This window comes from Haliotis cracherodii, unplaced genomic scaffold (assembly GCF_022045235.1).
Source record: "Haliotis cracherodii isolate W230 unplaced genomic scaffold, xgHalCrac1.p SCAF_15, whole genome shotgun sequence".
In the NCBI taxonomy this organism is placed as follows: Eukaryota; Metazoa; Mollusca; class Gastropoda; order Lepetellida; family Haliotidae; genus Haliotis; species Haliotis cracherodii.
Window position 1 is genome coordinate 10,868,261 of NW_027266270.1, and position 16,779 is coordinate 10,885,039.

The 16,779-nt window shown below is 39.3% G+C and overlaps 1 protein-coding gene across 1 annotated transcript in view; it reads right to left on the minus strand.

Annotated features, from left to right (window-relative positions):
- Window positions 1-16,779, minus strand: part of LOC139461800 (platelet binding protein GspB-like) — a 73,584-nt gene that overhangs the window by 47,595 nt on the left and 9,210 nt on the right. The window contains exons 7-8 of the mRNA XM_071243272.1: window positions 16,632-16,736; window positions 10,020-10,121 (exon numbers count right to left, since the gene is read on the minus strand). Of these exons, the coding sequence (XP_071099373.1) occupies window positions 10,020-10,121; window positions 16,632-16,736 (207 nt within the window). The remainder of the gene's footprint in view (window positions 1-10,019; window positions 10,122-16,631; window positions 16,737-16,779) is intronic.

The following is a 16,779-nucleotide window of genomic DNA, read 5'->3' on the forward strand; positions in this document are numbered from 1 at the left end:
GATTTGTATCTTTGCGTTTCTACAAGATACATGATGATGGATACATTGAACCCATTTTATAACCAGTAATAAAAGGACGAGAATGACCTCCAAATTATCCACTTGCCCACGGACAAGTGATGACACCAAATGTTTCGTTTGCCCGAATTGAATATTGTCCAGGGCGTCGGTAGATGTTTTAACCCCTGATCATTATATGTAGTTATTAACTATCATTGATTCAATAATTTACGTATTTTCTTTGTGCATTAATTCTTATTGTTCCGCGTTTATTTAATTATTTCTACTCTGTATTTTCTTTCTAAAGAAATTTGCAATTGTTTCTGTCACATGTATACGACTCCGCATATATATTCGGCTAAAAAACCTTTACATATTATTCACCACAGGAAAAGGACAACTTCACATGTTGTTGCATAATAATTGTGTGGTGAGTGGACCAGGTTCGATCCCAAATCCACATCAACTTTTGTTGTCACGACATAACAGCAACGTTGCTGAAAACGATGAAAAGCGTATCCTTCCAGATGCCAGGATATATCAACGTTACTAAATGCGAATCTTCTACAAATACCAAGCTGGGTCATCAACATTTCTAAAGCGAGGAAATCAACTCAAGACGTCAAAGCCAGAGAATAATAATCAATCTCGATTATCACACGATTTTCATAAAAAGGTAAGTGTTTGTTTGTTGTCTAACGCCGCGCCTAGCAACACTCCTACCACACGACGGTGACAATCAAGACTGTACCAGACATTCTAATGATGAGAATCATAATCAATGATCCACGTCGTTGTGATCCACGTCAACCAGGTTACTTAGCATGACCACCTGGCCGATATAAGTAAGAGCTAACGAGTAAGGAGGAGAAAAAAATCTTCGTAAAGGTCACAGTATGGGATAGCATACTCAATTCCTCTGAATGTCTACTATACGAAATCTTGACCGGGCCTGTGATTGTGAAATCTTGAAAAGCTTAGTTGTAAGTGAAATGTGTTTTTGAAATTAAATATTTTGAACAATATGTGCATGTTTTTAAGTATTTAAGCAAATGAGAAAAGTAGACCCCACTCCTACCGATGTCAAGATATGTCATAAATATTGCTGAACCCGAAATAACAAACTTTATTCTACTGATGTCAATATATGACATCAATATTGATGAAGGCGATATAACAAACTTACTTCTACTGATGTCAAGATAGGACGTAAACGTTGCTGAACGCGATATAACAAACTTACTTCTACTGATGTCAATATATGACATAATCTTTGCTGGAAGCAATATAAAAAGCCGACTTCTACTGTTGTCACGATATAGAGAATCTCACCCGAGTGTCTTTTGATGTCAAATATATCAACGAGTGTTGATATATTTGAATTCAAAAGACACTCGGGTGAGATTTTATTCATATTCCAACATCATTCATTTTCACTTTGTAGACAGTAATAAGCAGTGTCTTAGGTTTAAAAAGTACTGCTGACAGCTTCAGGGGCAGAGCCATTAGTGATGCCATTTAAATGTGACGTCATGGTAACAATGACGTCACAATGGTCCGAAAGCATTGTGATGCAATTTCATTGCAGCCACATCTTCAATGAAGACAGGTTTGGATGATAAATAATATTAACGTTGCTATAAGCGACGTGTGAACGACTCCTACTGATTCTAAGATTAGACATGAACGTTGCTGAACGCGATATAAAAAACCTACTTCTACTGACATCAAGTTGACATCAACGTTTCCTAAAGCGATAACAAAACTACCTTCACGGGTCTCAGAATATGACATCAACTTTGCCAGAAGCGGTACAAGGACATTACATTGACAACATGTAAAAGTAAAATCAAGTCGTTTGGTCTATTTTTCAGCAAAGCGAACGCTAAAGGCCAGCCACATGGGGATCTATCCACGTATAAAAATATACAATACCATTCGTATAGTTTGTGTATGTGCTTACTGGGAAAGGTCAAAATTTTATTTTTGATGTCAGCGCGTCTGCGTGACGGAAGCGCCACAAGGGGATACAAGGAAACTAGACCATTTCGCCCAGAGTGAATGTAAGGATGAGAAAGCATGCACCGATGTGACAGAACGCTGGCGATGAGCATCGATGTAATGAAAATAATTGTGATGGACAAGAACGAAAATCATGATAACAGGTATTTTTTCCATTAGAATTTCTGCAACATGTTGTCTTTGCTGCTATAAGTTCAAAAGGTGAAGGAAAGCTTGTAATTAATATAAACAGGGAAGGGGGTATTTTGCTTTCAATTGTCATGTAATTAGCGTCATAACATTTTGACATTTACAATGTGAATACTGACATGTATGGATGTGGTGTATGGATGTGTTTACTTGTTTGCTTTTGTTTCACCGCCACCACAAACACATCACCGTCATCACACACATTGCCGTTACCAAAAACACATCACCGTCATCACACACACATCACCGTCACTACACAGTGATGGCAAACCTTTTCCATACTCCGCACGTGTTTATGAATCACCATAAAAAGTGATGATACCAGGTGTTAGCTATAAGGGTGAATGTATCCTGACCCATCGGTGGCACCCGTCACAAACACATGCAAAGGCAAGTCAATTGCTCACCTGAAAAAAAACACGGGCTCATATGGTACAAGTCAAAATAGGGAATCGCATCTAGCATCATTTTGGTCACTGACGCGTCAAATTTGGAAATATCCTCCACATGTCCGTCATAAAACATTTTTAAAGCTTAACTGAGGCTTTGAATGTTGTAACTTCTGAGCAAGAGTCGTAGGACGCTCTTTGAAATCTTGGTCAAACGAGCATGCTCGATTGTAGCACTCAGGTTGTGAAATGTAGACACTAAGGGCTGGAGCTGCAGGAATATTGCTCAACATAAAGGGAAAGTTGATTAGTGGAAAGATGAAGTCACACCTCATACGGTATTGTGGAGAGTATTTTGTCACTGAATCTTTATGCAGATATCTAAATATGAAACAGACGGAGCCGTCTAATTAGTCTCCTTTATTTCTAGACTATTTGAACAATATCAGATCGTCGATATACCAGAACCTTTAGTTAAATTACCTTGATTTGACTTTACCAATCCGAGCAGAAATTCCAATTCATATTCTTAAAGAAACAGATCAGCAAGAAGTGGAGCCCTGTTGGTTGCCATGGGGATGCCTACTTCTTTCCTGAATGTCTTACTTCAAATATTTACACAGATGTTATCAATGAGGAAGTCCAGCATTTCACATATTGTTTTCTCAGTAAACTTCTGATGGCATTTGCTTTCATATTTCACCATTTGCCCTGAAAATCTGATGATAGATACGTTACTACGCATATTTAAGGTCACCAAGTTTTGTAACAATAGCCCCATGGATCAAGGAATAAAACTCTTCCTTAAGTTTGTCATGAAGGATAGGAGTATACAAAGTTGACGAATCGATTGCTTAGACAGAATTGAACCCGGTTCTTTTCTAAGTTAGTAAAAAATCAAGCAAATCCTTTGAATGTTTTGAGAATCCACGTGGTATTAATTCCATTTGTCGCAAATGCTTTCTATGAATGTAAAGAAAGTCCTTCGTTGTTTTCGTAAAGATTATGGTTAATCTTTATGACAGGGATTGGGTGGTACATTTGCTGGACCCAGCAAAATATTTTTCTTTGTACGGGTTTTTATGGAGCTTTGGAATCTCGTACAAAAGAGAAGGGCCATGTCTTCAGGGTTTAGTGTCAAGTCAAAAGCCGACAGTACTGATGCATGCTTTTGGCAGATTTCTTAACTTAACCCAATCTTCTCATTTGGCCAATTTTTTAGCATGCTTCGACAGCATCCGTAATGGTTTTAAAGTTGAGATGCAAATTGGTAGGAGGCTGCTCACGGTATTTTGGTCCATATTTGAATAACTGGCGAAGGTTGTTATTGTCAAGAATAGAGACGTCACCTTGATTATATGACCTACAGGTTGGTAGCAGTATGCTGAGTCTTGGCAGCCACAAGTAGTGGAATTTACACTCATGAGCTGCCCAGTCCACGTTCTGCAACATTTAACTGAACAACCAAGATGAAATGGTGTACGTATAGGAAAATGAAATTGCTGGTGGTGCCTGAGATTTGAAATATTGTGGCACATTTTGGAAAATCGATATTTGTCTGAGAATGTTACTTAAATTTTAGGCATCGATTCCCTTGATTGCAAATTTCAAATTCAAGTACTTTTCTAGTTTCGCCAAACTTCCAAAGCAGTTTCAAGAACTCTTTTCTAGTCAATACTAAAAAATATTGAAACTCTTGAAAAACGAGTCATGCCTCAGACTGTTGAAAAAAAAATATCCTGGCACAAAAAATGTGTTGTTGCAAGATGGGTCTTTTATATATATAGCCGTGACTCGTACGTAATTCAATAAGTTAGCTGCAGTCCTTAACCTATATTTACTTCAAATAACACGCTATTCCAGTGTCTGAAGACATCCTCTTAACAACAAACAGATTCGACGCAATGGCGACCTATCATCTCAGTTAACATGGAAATAACTAACCAGGCCATTAGGTTCTGTTGAGTCGCCACCTAGACTCCCAAAACCCATATCTAACCAATGTTAATAGCACATTCAATGACACGCAATCTTCAGTAATTTGAAAGAACCAGACGAAATTTAATCCCAGTAGAAACATCAGTCCATACGACTTTAGTCCTCATAATGTTTGTCCCGTTCTAGCATCTGCACAACTGGGTTCCTCCCCGTCTCTCACAGAAATGTAGACTATTGCCGTGGTGACGCAGCGTTTATCCTGGGGGCATGCTAAGGTCCAGCACAGATTCTAGCGAACATAACGTGTCAATTAACCCGCGATGTTCTTGACATCAACACGCCGCCACCACAAAGGTTTCACCGCCAGGAACAGACCCAGGGCTGCCTGTCTGGAAACCACACACACACACACACACACACACACACACACACACACACATTCGACATTGCCGTGGTCAGATTGTATTCGGGGAGTCAATATTTAAATACAGGTAAAGATTCTTAACGCTTGTACATTTACATCAAACAGATCAGCCAAGGAAAGAAGAAAGACGTCGCATTGAGATTCTGCAGCTTTTAAGAGCCCTTCCGGTGGATCCGATTGCGCACTTCGCTGGTGCAGCAAAAAATATGAAACAAACGTGCGTGTTCCTCGGAATATGGCTGGTTGAAACTCGTCAAAAGAAAATTGGAAACCTGCGAAGGGGCTTTCAAGGCAAATAATATTTTCCATTAAATATTTCTTTCGGCTCCTGATATGTGGTTTTAGGCATTGCGATGATTTTATCGATTATTCATATGCTGAAATTGTGATTATTTTCTGACAGTGCTTGTGTGTATATGGTAGAAAGATGGTGCTACGGGAAATGACTGAAACCGTCAGCATTTACAAGTATAACATTCCGATAGTACCTACATACATGCTCGATTCAACGTGACCACCTGGAATTTCAAAGTTATGGACATGTTTATAAAACTGTAATGACATGAAAATGAAAGTATAAAAGAAGCTAAGTTTTGAACTGACAACGCGTTAAAGAAAAGAAGTATGACTGAAAAGGAAACTCTGGATAAACGTAACGACAAGCCAGATTAGTCAGTCCATATCCCTACCCATCTATCCCAAAATGGGTTAGACAAATCTAAAAACGCGCAGCTTTGTGAGGATTGCGGGGAATAATAGACCCAAGTATCCAATGCGAGTGGAGAACCGACTGAAAGGAAGACTGGTGACTTGTACAACATTCAAAGTCTCACCAATTCCAACTAATGCACATAAGTGTTGGTCCCCACTTGACTACTTCCCCGAGGAACGTGTGCCAGGCCACTATAAGAGATCCGTTCTGTTCTGATCACCGGACACCAATACCGGAATGTTTTGAGATAATAGGAAAGTGGTTACATGTTAAAAAAAAGTATCTAATTATTTTTGCAGATAAAACCCAAGAACAGTTTTTCCCCGTGAAGGTTTTTTTTCTATAAATTCTCAAGAAGACTAGCAGTGAAATTCTTGTATTGGATGCAGCAGCTCCACATTTTTCATATTTCCTAGTCCAACAAAGTGATCATCTTCAGGCGATCGTAACTCCCATACGGCAACGTAGATGTAGGACAGTTGTTGTGCTATGAACATCGCAACCCCCATACGTTTGCATGGATTTGCGATAGTTGTATCGCTAAGACGATCGTAACTCCCATACTTTAACAACTGAAATAGACTTACGACAGTCGTAGCGTAAAGACGTTTGTAGCTCCCATACTTTAACGACTAATATAGACTTACGACACTCGTAGCGTAAAGACGTATTTAGCTCCCATACTTTTACGACTAACATAGACTTACGACAGTCGTAGAGTACAGACGTTTGTAGCTCCCATACTTTAACGACTAACATAGACTTACGACAGTCGTAGCGTAAAGAAATTTGTAGCTCCCATACTTTTACGACTAACATAGACTTACGACAGTCGTAGCGTAAAGACGTTTGTAGCTCCCATATTTTTACGACTATCATATACTTACGACAGTCGTAGCGTACAGACGTTTGTAGCTCCCATACTTAACGATTAACATAGACTTACGACAGTCGCTGCGCTTAGACGTTCGTAACTCCATTAGTTTAACATTAGATTTCGTGCTTGATAACATTGCATAACATAATACCAATAATATTGTAACAGCTACGACCAAACCGAGAACAAGTAAAGCCCTCTTCAAGCAAAACAGTTTCTCTCACAAGAGTAATCATTTTTTAAACAAATCACATGAACGGAAAAATTTAAGTTACACAATTCGTCAGATACCTCGACATCAGCATGTATACATGACCAGGGACCCGTTCCACAAAGCGGTCTTAGCGCTACGTCTATCGTAATCCTATGTTAAAAGTATGGTAGTTACGATTATCTTGGCGCTAAGACAGCTTTGTGGAACGGGCCGCGGGAAAGTAATGGGGTTGGACGTGAACAGTACGTAGGCACGCAACCAATGCACGTCGTCCTGTGGATATATCGGTTATTTAAATAATGCATTTTATCCTCACTTGCAAATAAGGGTATGTACGTCTCATATCCAAAGGTCCTTGTTCTCAAGATATATTTAACATCATGTCTTATGAGAATTGGTCTCAATTCCTGACGGAGGCAGCAAAAACACATTCATGTATGTTCTCGTGCAACTTGATCCATCGGATATTGACAGGCTGCCAAAATGAAATGCCAAATTTTTTTATCAAGTCATACAATATCATACGTAGCACCAAACGTTAGCTGTCACCATAGTTGCGATAATGGAACGAAAAATGTCATAAAACCTCGCACTTAATGACGGACCAAATTTATAGATGTGTTCATTCGCATTTCAAGATCCTCGTAGTTGTCTCCTTCAAACAACTGCGATGGAGGGAGATACATGTGGCACATCGTAACCGGTTCCACTGTGGAAATGCGCAGCAAGCTATGCGCTTTTGCCGACAACTGTAGACAGGAGTAAGTTATAGATATCTGAAGCTTCGCCGTTTCCATTTTCGATCTTAGCTAAGCTCGCGATATTACATCCAAGCAGTTTTAAAATCGAGCTAAGATCGGTTTGAGTCAGTGGAATAAGACCTAGGTAAGGAGCTTGTCACCGCCTAAGATCGATTGTCACTGAGGTTGCCATTTGCAAGTGGGCCCAGGGGATGTTAAGTAATCATATAAACTGAGTGAACATATTATGAGTTATTGGTGTTATGCCGCTTGAAGTACCTTCAACCCATATCACGACTGTTACAATCGATCTTAGGCGCTTACAAGGAAGACGCGCATTCGGTGCGTGCCTACTGCTGTTGTCAGTCCAATCCCATTTCTGCATCTTCCACCAACATCACGACTGGGGACACCCGGAATGGACGTCACACAATGTACCCGTGTTGGAGTCGAACTCCAGTCTTCATCTTAACCAGTTGACGCGTCAACCCATGGGCTACCCCATGACACCTGAAGTTAGTGAGTGTCTTGGGATGTAACCCTGCTCTGAACGATAATGTATGACTGACATGACGAAAAGTGATATCACATATCTGAGATTATTATACGACCTCGTGTGTCAAACTGATTTCACGAAACGAGTCTCTTGCGAGTGTAATGCATTTATTCTTTAGCAAGTTTCGTAAAGTAGCATGACTCACATGCGACTGTAATAGTAGTTTTATTACCCATTCTTTCTTAATTCTTTGGAGCTCCCCTTTAGAAAAGTGCACCGACGACGACAGCCGTCTTAGAACACATTTGTCGAATGATGTCAACAATCGTAGTGTGAAATCATTCCGACCTTACGTCATAATAAGAATCAAATGATGTCATCATACCATCCAAATGATGTAAACAATACACTGGTGCGCGTGGGTGATATTTGCTCAAGTGCGCATTATGAACTTGGTTTTATCATATAATGGGTAGGTTTCTCGGCAGGATAAAGCCAACGGATAAAAACGATATCCGTTGGGGTCATATGCAGATAGAGGTGCAAATATCAAAGGTCAAGTAGGACTACTTTCACTGTTTATAACCAAACATGGCGTCGCCCTCGTCATTCGGCGATCGAGTCAGAATTAACCATCTGGAATCTGGATAAACTACAGGGAAAATTGCTATAATTATCAAAAGAACAGTCTAATATACTGAGAATCAGTGTCTAACTGTGACGTAGCTAAGGCATTTTATAAGTTTTGGCAACTTTGGAGATATAAATTTTGAAACAATTTTGCGAGGGCACGAGGCCTAGCCAAGCGGGATCAGTAGCCATACCTGTGCCTGTAGACCTCTGCGGCTTGAAACCTTCTCCACATATTAAAATAGTTGGATTGGGCCGAAATATGTTTGAATTGTTACCTTGTTTCGTTTTGTCGCTGTGTGTACATCTGACTACACTTCTTAACGGAATGACAGGACAGACCGACTGTCAACAACGTCTGACCGTGGCCGTGACGTCTCATAGACTAGGGTTAGAGTAGCTTCCCTTTGACAAAGGGCAGTTACTCTAGCGGACAGACCGATGGATTGCCGCGAAAGGCAATTAGAAACAACTGTTGTTTTGCGTATAAGTTGCTTCGCCACTGTATAAGAAACAGTTTTTAGTTGGAACTATATTGGCTACTGTCACTGTCCGACTGACACATCACTTACCTTGTGACGGACTAAATATTAATGCGCGCATTCCAGGAAAACTCGCAATGTTTCGGTAATGTTTGTGAGAGAGGGGAAGCGATTTTGAAGCACAGAATTAAAGAATGACATTATATGATAAAGAGGTTATCACGCTTGTGTGTTTGGGGATGGTAAATATCCTGTATTAGGAATAAACACTATGTATTTAGATCGCCAAGGCTCGCTAAATACAATGTTTATTCCTAATGCAGGATATTTACCATCCCCAAACACACTCGCGTGATAACCTCTATATATCTGTCCCCGAGTTTAAATAGAGGATATTATATGAGTGTTCATGTCATACTATGGTTACGACACGAGTGTCTTAATTCCGGTATTTCACGAGCGAGAGCGAGCGTAAACTCGTAAACATAGTATGACATGAACACTCATATAATGATATGTTCTATTTATTACCGAAGAAGATGTCTACATACAGAGACGAATTTTAGTGTTTACCTATAAGGACAGCAAGTCGCAACAGCAGCGGAACCACAATTTGTTGAATGACGTCAACAATCTTCATCTAAGACGTCGTTTCTAGTATGACGTCATTCCGACCTCGTGTCAATATAAGATTCGAATGACGTCAACAATGCCGTCCGGATGAGGGAAATAATAATAATAATAATAATAATAAGCCATATACCATCGCAACAGTGTTGAATTCTTTACAAAACATGTAATCCTCAACACAAAAACTTAAGAATTGCTTTCCATCTATGTTTTCTTCAACCTTTTCTAATGAGCACCAGGAAGACAGATGTCACTTCCACCCTCCCTCAATCTTACCTGTGACGAGATCGGGAAAGCTGAGTCGACGGAGAACTTGCTGTAAAGTCCATTCGCTTCTGAAAGGAGGCCGGTTACACTTCGAACGATACCTCCGTTGTGCTGGAAAACACAAATACAGCTCAGTCACTCTCACGTCCCAGCGACAGCCGAATATGTACATGTATGGCAAACAGCGAGCAGTAGGTACCGCGGCGTCCAACCTATCTTCTCTCACTCGCACTGTCGCCTCAAGCCGATTCTACGGTGGCCACCTAGCGGTGTTCTCGGGGAATATCGAAAAATGGACTTAACTGGGCGAGACTTGACAATGATGTGACTAAAGTGGCGGCGGAGAGCTAAAGGGGTTTGTCTCGCACCATAAACATCTCAAACCCCCATTAGTAGTCCTTGAAGTAAGATATACAGACGCGTTTGAAATGCCATTGTAGTTCTACGGCAATGATTTGCTGGAATGACAAACAACTGCAGATTCAATCGATTCAAACTCTTAGGGCCAGATACAATTTGACGGGCTCGTTTGATTATCAGAGACTTAAAAGGTAATTAATAATCAACCGAGAAAGGTCACTTTAGCTATAAGAGCTTTAGATTCACAGTGAGAAGGTCATCCCTCAAAGGCGTCACTTGCCCTCTACATAGACCCAGGAGCATGTTTCAACCTTCATCTTATAAGGTCAAAAAAAACTTATTGGCAAACGAAATAAGAACGGATGGTTAGAAAGTTTTTTGTCACCCAATCAAAAGCCTTTTTGTGCAATAAACTAAAAAACAGGAAGGAGATTTTTAAAAAGCAAGGATTCATGCCGACGCGGTTTTAATACAAGTTTTTTTCAAAAAGAAAATTCTGCTGTTTTGACCTTTCCACATTTATGAAAAACTATATTTAAAGGTATCTGAATATAATACATGCACTGTGCTGGTGTAATTGCTATAAGGTAAACATGCATATTCTGATGTTGCAAAGGCTGACGCCGATTCGCATTGTTCAATGATCAGATTACTGCGTGTCATTGTATGGCCGAAAAAATAATTTCTTCGAAAAGGTTACCTGATTTCAATCAAACTCTTTTATATCTGAGAAACCGCAGCTTTGTACGCTCAGCTTTGATTAATCCCTAGCTGCGATTCGCCCAACAGTTACGTTCTAATGGAGTCCGAAGCTTCATTCTAAAAGTACACCAAATAAAAGCTATGAACCTGTACCCAAGTGGGTCGAATTTACCGCCTCGGAAATCTTTTTTAAAACATGAGAAAAACCCGACTCCATTGTGTTAACAGATTCTGACTTGACGTTTGTCGAACGTTTACGTTACTGTTACGTAAAAGAATGTATGTCCGCCGTAGATCTTTCAACGTTTTGTGAATCGGGGCCAAGGTCATAGCGAGAGTGCATGGTCACAAATTCATGTACCACTCACCCGCCATTATGCCCAAACCATCGCCTATTTATGCTTTCGCCCGATACTAAGAATAGTGGTATCCGTCATGATTGGTGCAACATTGAAAAAATGATAATGAATAGGCATAAAAAAGTCTGATATAAATGAAAGTAATAAAAGGGAAAACATAATTACATATAGTAATAAATTGCCAATAGTTTGCCCATAATTCAAACACCATTCATCACGCTTGCCATACGCAAAGTATATTTACCAAGTGGATAAAAACCCAGCGGTGGTTTCCTAAAGGTTAGTTATTGCGTAGTCATCACGACATTTATTCTCCAACAGTTCCGATCAATACCTTCACAACCACCACATGACAGCGAAACGAACCAGAACTTAATATCAGTGTCCGAATGTCACAAAATGTTAATATGTAGTTGTTTATTGCAATCTAGAGGCGAAATGGAAGTCTATTGTGTGCTGCATTTCGTTGTATATTTCGTAATTATGTCAAGGTGCAATCGATCATAATCCCGGTCGATGCACGCAGCTGTCATAGTACATGTTTGTCAAAGTCTTGCACATCATTCCAGCTCGACTGAAGATAAAACACTGTTGACAAAAAGTCAGTTCTAGCGAAAGAATGTTTTTACCGTTCATTGTAGCTGTCAACTCACAAACAGTAATGATCTATCGATTTATGCAAGAATGACGCGAATAGATGACCTACGTACTCCTTATTGATTTCTTAAGAAATAATTACTTCATCTTGTTCTCCGAAAAGCAACCTTCAATTATAGTCATTATAATAATATAATAATTCCAAATACTTACTTTAATACTTAAGGTGATTGACATATGTCTTCAAAACCGCACGTTCCTTTTACAATTTCATTATAATTAATATAAAACAGTATGATTTAGCCGTATATTGGCTCTTTCCCTGGAGACCAAATACAAATTTAACTAGAAAGTGTTTTTACTCGTAAAAACATATGTCTCCCCCCACTCCCCTAACCCCCATTCATTCGTTTACTTCACGTTAAACCCCATCTCTTCATTCCCACCCTCCATTACTAAATAACAGAGACAAAAATAGAACTCCTAGAAATTTCAAACAACTAATGGGCACCACTTCAGTGCTGGGTTAATGTGTATACAAAGTTTCGCGAAAAGATATTAAACGGTTTCTGAGTTATGGTCAGGAAACAAAGCTTACCCCCATTCAGAGCTTATGTTCAACTTATCTCCATGGAAACGAGAAAAAATAACAATGTCAAAAATCTCTAAATAGCAAAAGGCACCACTTCAGTGCTGGGTTAATGTGTATACAAAGTTTCGCGAAAATATATTAAACGGTTTCCGAGTTATGGTCCGGAAACCAAGCTTACCCCCATTCAGAGTCTATGTTCAACTTATCTCCATGGAAACGAGAAAAAATAAAAATGTCAAAAATCTCTAAATAGCAAAAGGCACCACTTCAGTGCTGGGTTAATGTGTATACAAAGTTTCGCGAAAAAATATTAAACGGTTTCTGAGTTATGGTCAGGAAACAAAGCTTACCCCCATTCAGAGTCTATGTTCAACTTATCTCCATGGAAACGAGAAAAAATAAAAATGTCAAAAATCTCTAAATAGCAAAAGGCACCACTTCAGTGCTGGGTTAATGTGTATACAAAGTTTCGCGAAAAAATATTAAACGGTTTCTGAGTTATGGTCAGGAAACAAAGCTTACCCCCATTCAGAGTCTATGTTCAACTTATCTCCATGGAAACGAGAAAAAATAAAAATGTCAAAAATCTCTAAATAGCAAAAGGCACCACTTCAGTGCTGGGTTAATGTGTATACAAAGTTTCGCGAAAATATATTAAACGGTTTCCGAGTTATGGTCCGGAAACCAAGCTTACCCCCATTCAGAGTCTATGTTCAACTTATCTCCATGGAAACGAGAAAAAATAAAAATGTCAAAAATCTCTAAATAGCAAAAGGCACCACTTCAGTGCTGGGTTAATGTGTATACAAAGTTTCGCGAAAATATATTAAACGGTTTCTGAGTTATGGTCAGGAAACAAAGCTTACCCCCATTCAGAGCCTATGTTCAACTTATCTCCATGGAAACGAGAAAAAATAAAAATGTCAAAAATCTCTAAATAGCAAAAGGCACCACTTCAGTGCTGGGTTAATATGTATACAAAGTTTCGCGAAAAAATATTAAACGGTTTCTGAGTTATGGTCCGGAAACGGTGGGAACGCCGACGCCGACGCCGACGGGAACCGTGCCAAAAACAATATGTCTCCCTCCATTCTGGGGGAGACATAACTAGACTTTATAAACAAAACAGAAAAAATCGATAGAAGGAGTATTATGTTCCGTCAAACATTCACTAAATGATATTTTTTTTATCGTGTTTCAAAATTGTACCATTCGTTCTAATTTACCGTTATCACCTAAACAACAAAACACTTCAGCTCATTGAAATCGCCTTGTTTTAAGTAAGGTAGTGACTTCTTTCATAATTAGCAGAACTTGCTCCTGGGCCGGATATACATCTGGCCTGCCTGAAGCTTAGTGGACTAGTCAAGGTTTACCTCCTAGACTCCTGATTAAATTGGTGCCTTGTTTAATTATGAACACGTCCGTGCTAGGTGCGTTCTGACCGGTGTTCTGCGTGTCTAGTGCCGAGAGTCATTGTACATTTCAAGATCTCTCTCTATAGAACGGCCATATCACTGCGCCTATGTTGAAGTGTGTACTTTGATGTTATAGCCTTCAATGAGTGAGTGAGTGAAATGGGTTTTACGCTTTTAACAGGATTTTAGTTAAAACCAAAATTCTAAACTGTATAGAGAGAATGCATCTGAAAAATAATCATAACTTTTGCCTGATATAATTTGGACAAATATTATGTGTTTTCTGAATTGTTAATGTAACTGATTATGTATTTACATTTTCATTTGAAAAACGTCGTTGGTATCACATTATATTCTGTGCATCAAATACTCAAAATAACCCGGAAATCTGAAAAAAACATATTGTTTGTCTCTTGACACGGGTAGTAGAAGTTTACCACGTTGCTGTTCACATACCAGGGAACGCGCTCGTCAAGCCAACAGAAAGAGTAAACTGATGGTGTCAAAAGAACGTGTCCAGCACTTCCTTCGGTGTGGAGCCATTCTGATAAAGTAGACAATTTGCCGAAGGCACGTTTGGAATATACGTAGCCAGTGTATTTAGAAGGTAGACAATAGGCGTAGCTCCGATTGACCATTATCTACGCGCGCTCATTTCGACTGGAACCAGCCTCGGTTCGACTACAAGCAGTTCCTGTTTCCAATTTATATTTTAGAGAGTTGTGTTTTCCTCTTCACTGGTGTATTCCGAATGCATATTTGGGGAACATGGAATTATTTCATTCCATGTTCTTAACGTTGTTTCAAACTGGTTTGATTGTTTTGTTTGTTTTTTTGTTTATTGTTCGATTGTTTGTTTGGTTTAGTTTGTTGTTGTTTTGTTTTTTTGGTTGTTTGTTGTTTTTTTGTCGTTTTTATCCAGGTCCTTATCCACATCTTTACATACGTCCTTATCCACGTCTTTATCTACGTCCTTATCCACGTCTTTATACACGTCCTTATCTACGTCCTTATCCACGTCTTTATACACGTCTTTATCTACGTCCTTATCCACGTCTTTATCTACGTCCTTATCCACGTCTTTGTACACGTCTTTATCCACGTCTTTATCTACGTCCTTATCCACGTCTTTATACACGTCTTTATCAACTTCTTTATCTACGTCCTTATACAACATCTTTATCTACGTCTTTAACCTAGTCCTTATCTACGTTTATATCTACGTGCTTATTCACGTCTTTATCTACATCTTTATCTACGTGCTTATTCACGTCTTTATCTACGTCTTTATCTACGTCCCTATCCACGTCTTTATACACGTCCTTATCCACGTTTATATCTACGTCCTTATCTACGTCTTTATCTACGTCCTTATCTACGTCTTTATCCACGTCTTTATCCACGTCTTTATCTACGTCCTTATCCACGTCTTTATACACGTCTTTATCTACGTCCTTATACACATCTTTATCTACGTCTTTATCCACATCTTTATCTACGTCTTTAACCACGTCCTTATCTACGTTTATATCTACGTGCTTATTCACGTCTTTATCTACATCTTTATCTACGTGCTTATTCACGTCTTTATCTACGTCTTTATCTACGTCCTTATCCACGTCTTTATACACGTCCTTATCCACGTTTATATCTACGTCCTTATCTACGTCTTTATCTACGTCCTTATCTACGTCTTTATCCACGTCTTTATACACGTCCTTATCTACGTCCTTATCCACGTCTTTAAAAACGTCCTTATCTACGTCTTTATCTACGTCCTTATACACGTCTTTATCTACGTCCTTTTCCACGTCTTAATCTACGTCTTTATCCACGTCCTTTTCAACGTCTTTATCATGTCTTTATTCACGTCTTTATCTACGTCCTTATCCACGTCTTTATCACGTCTTTATCCACGTCTTTATACACGTCATTTATCTACGTCTTTATCCACGTCTTTATCCACATCTTTAAATACGTCTCATGGGAAAACAAGACTAGACAAAATAATTGCTAGTGTTGAAACGTTAGAAAAACACGTATCGCTTTGAGTGTTTCTTAAAGTCTACACCATGGAGTATTATAATGAACAAATCTAAATCTCATTCACATGAACACATGTGATAACTTATGATCGAGATAAGTTGCTCTGTGAAACGCGTTTACCTTAAGACGAAGGTCACCTGAATTATGACCTTAGCAAAGCTTGACCTTCACGAAAGTCACCTTCACTAACTATACAAACAACAATATGTTCCAGAACTGAGTAAGCGCGTGAGGTTTTGGATAACTTGGGGTTCTATTCCAGGGCGCCGTTGTTCAATCGATCTCAGCGCTAAAGTGATCATACCCTAACATCAAGGTAGCTAAGTGCTAAGGTTGAGGATCAAACGGTACTTCGGGGCGGGGGATAATAATCGACTGGTTGTCGCTTTTATCGCAAAATAAAACACTGCAGGGAGAATTGTCTACTCCAGGCTGCGCCCCTCATGGTTTATTCTCCATGCAGTGTTTTATTGTACGATAACAAATCCTACTCGTCGTTTATTTCCAAAATAAAACAGAATATTAACCACCTTATTACAGGAATTACCTCTACGGGCAACCGCCGCTATCCTTCTGGCCAGACGAGCCTCGCATATCCTGTTGCGTTCTTCACGTGCAGCTCGCGCAGACGCCTTAAGATGTTGTAGTTTCGCTGAAATACACATTTTCTATTGAATTAGAGTGATCTCCCCTGA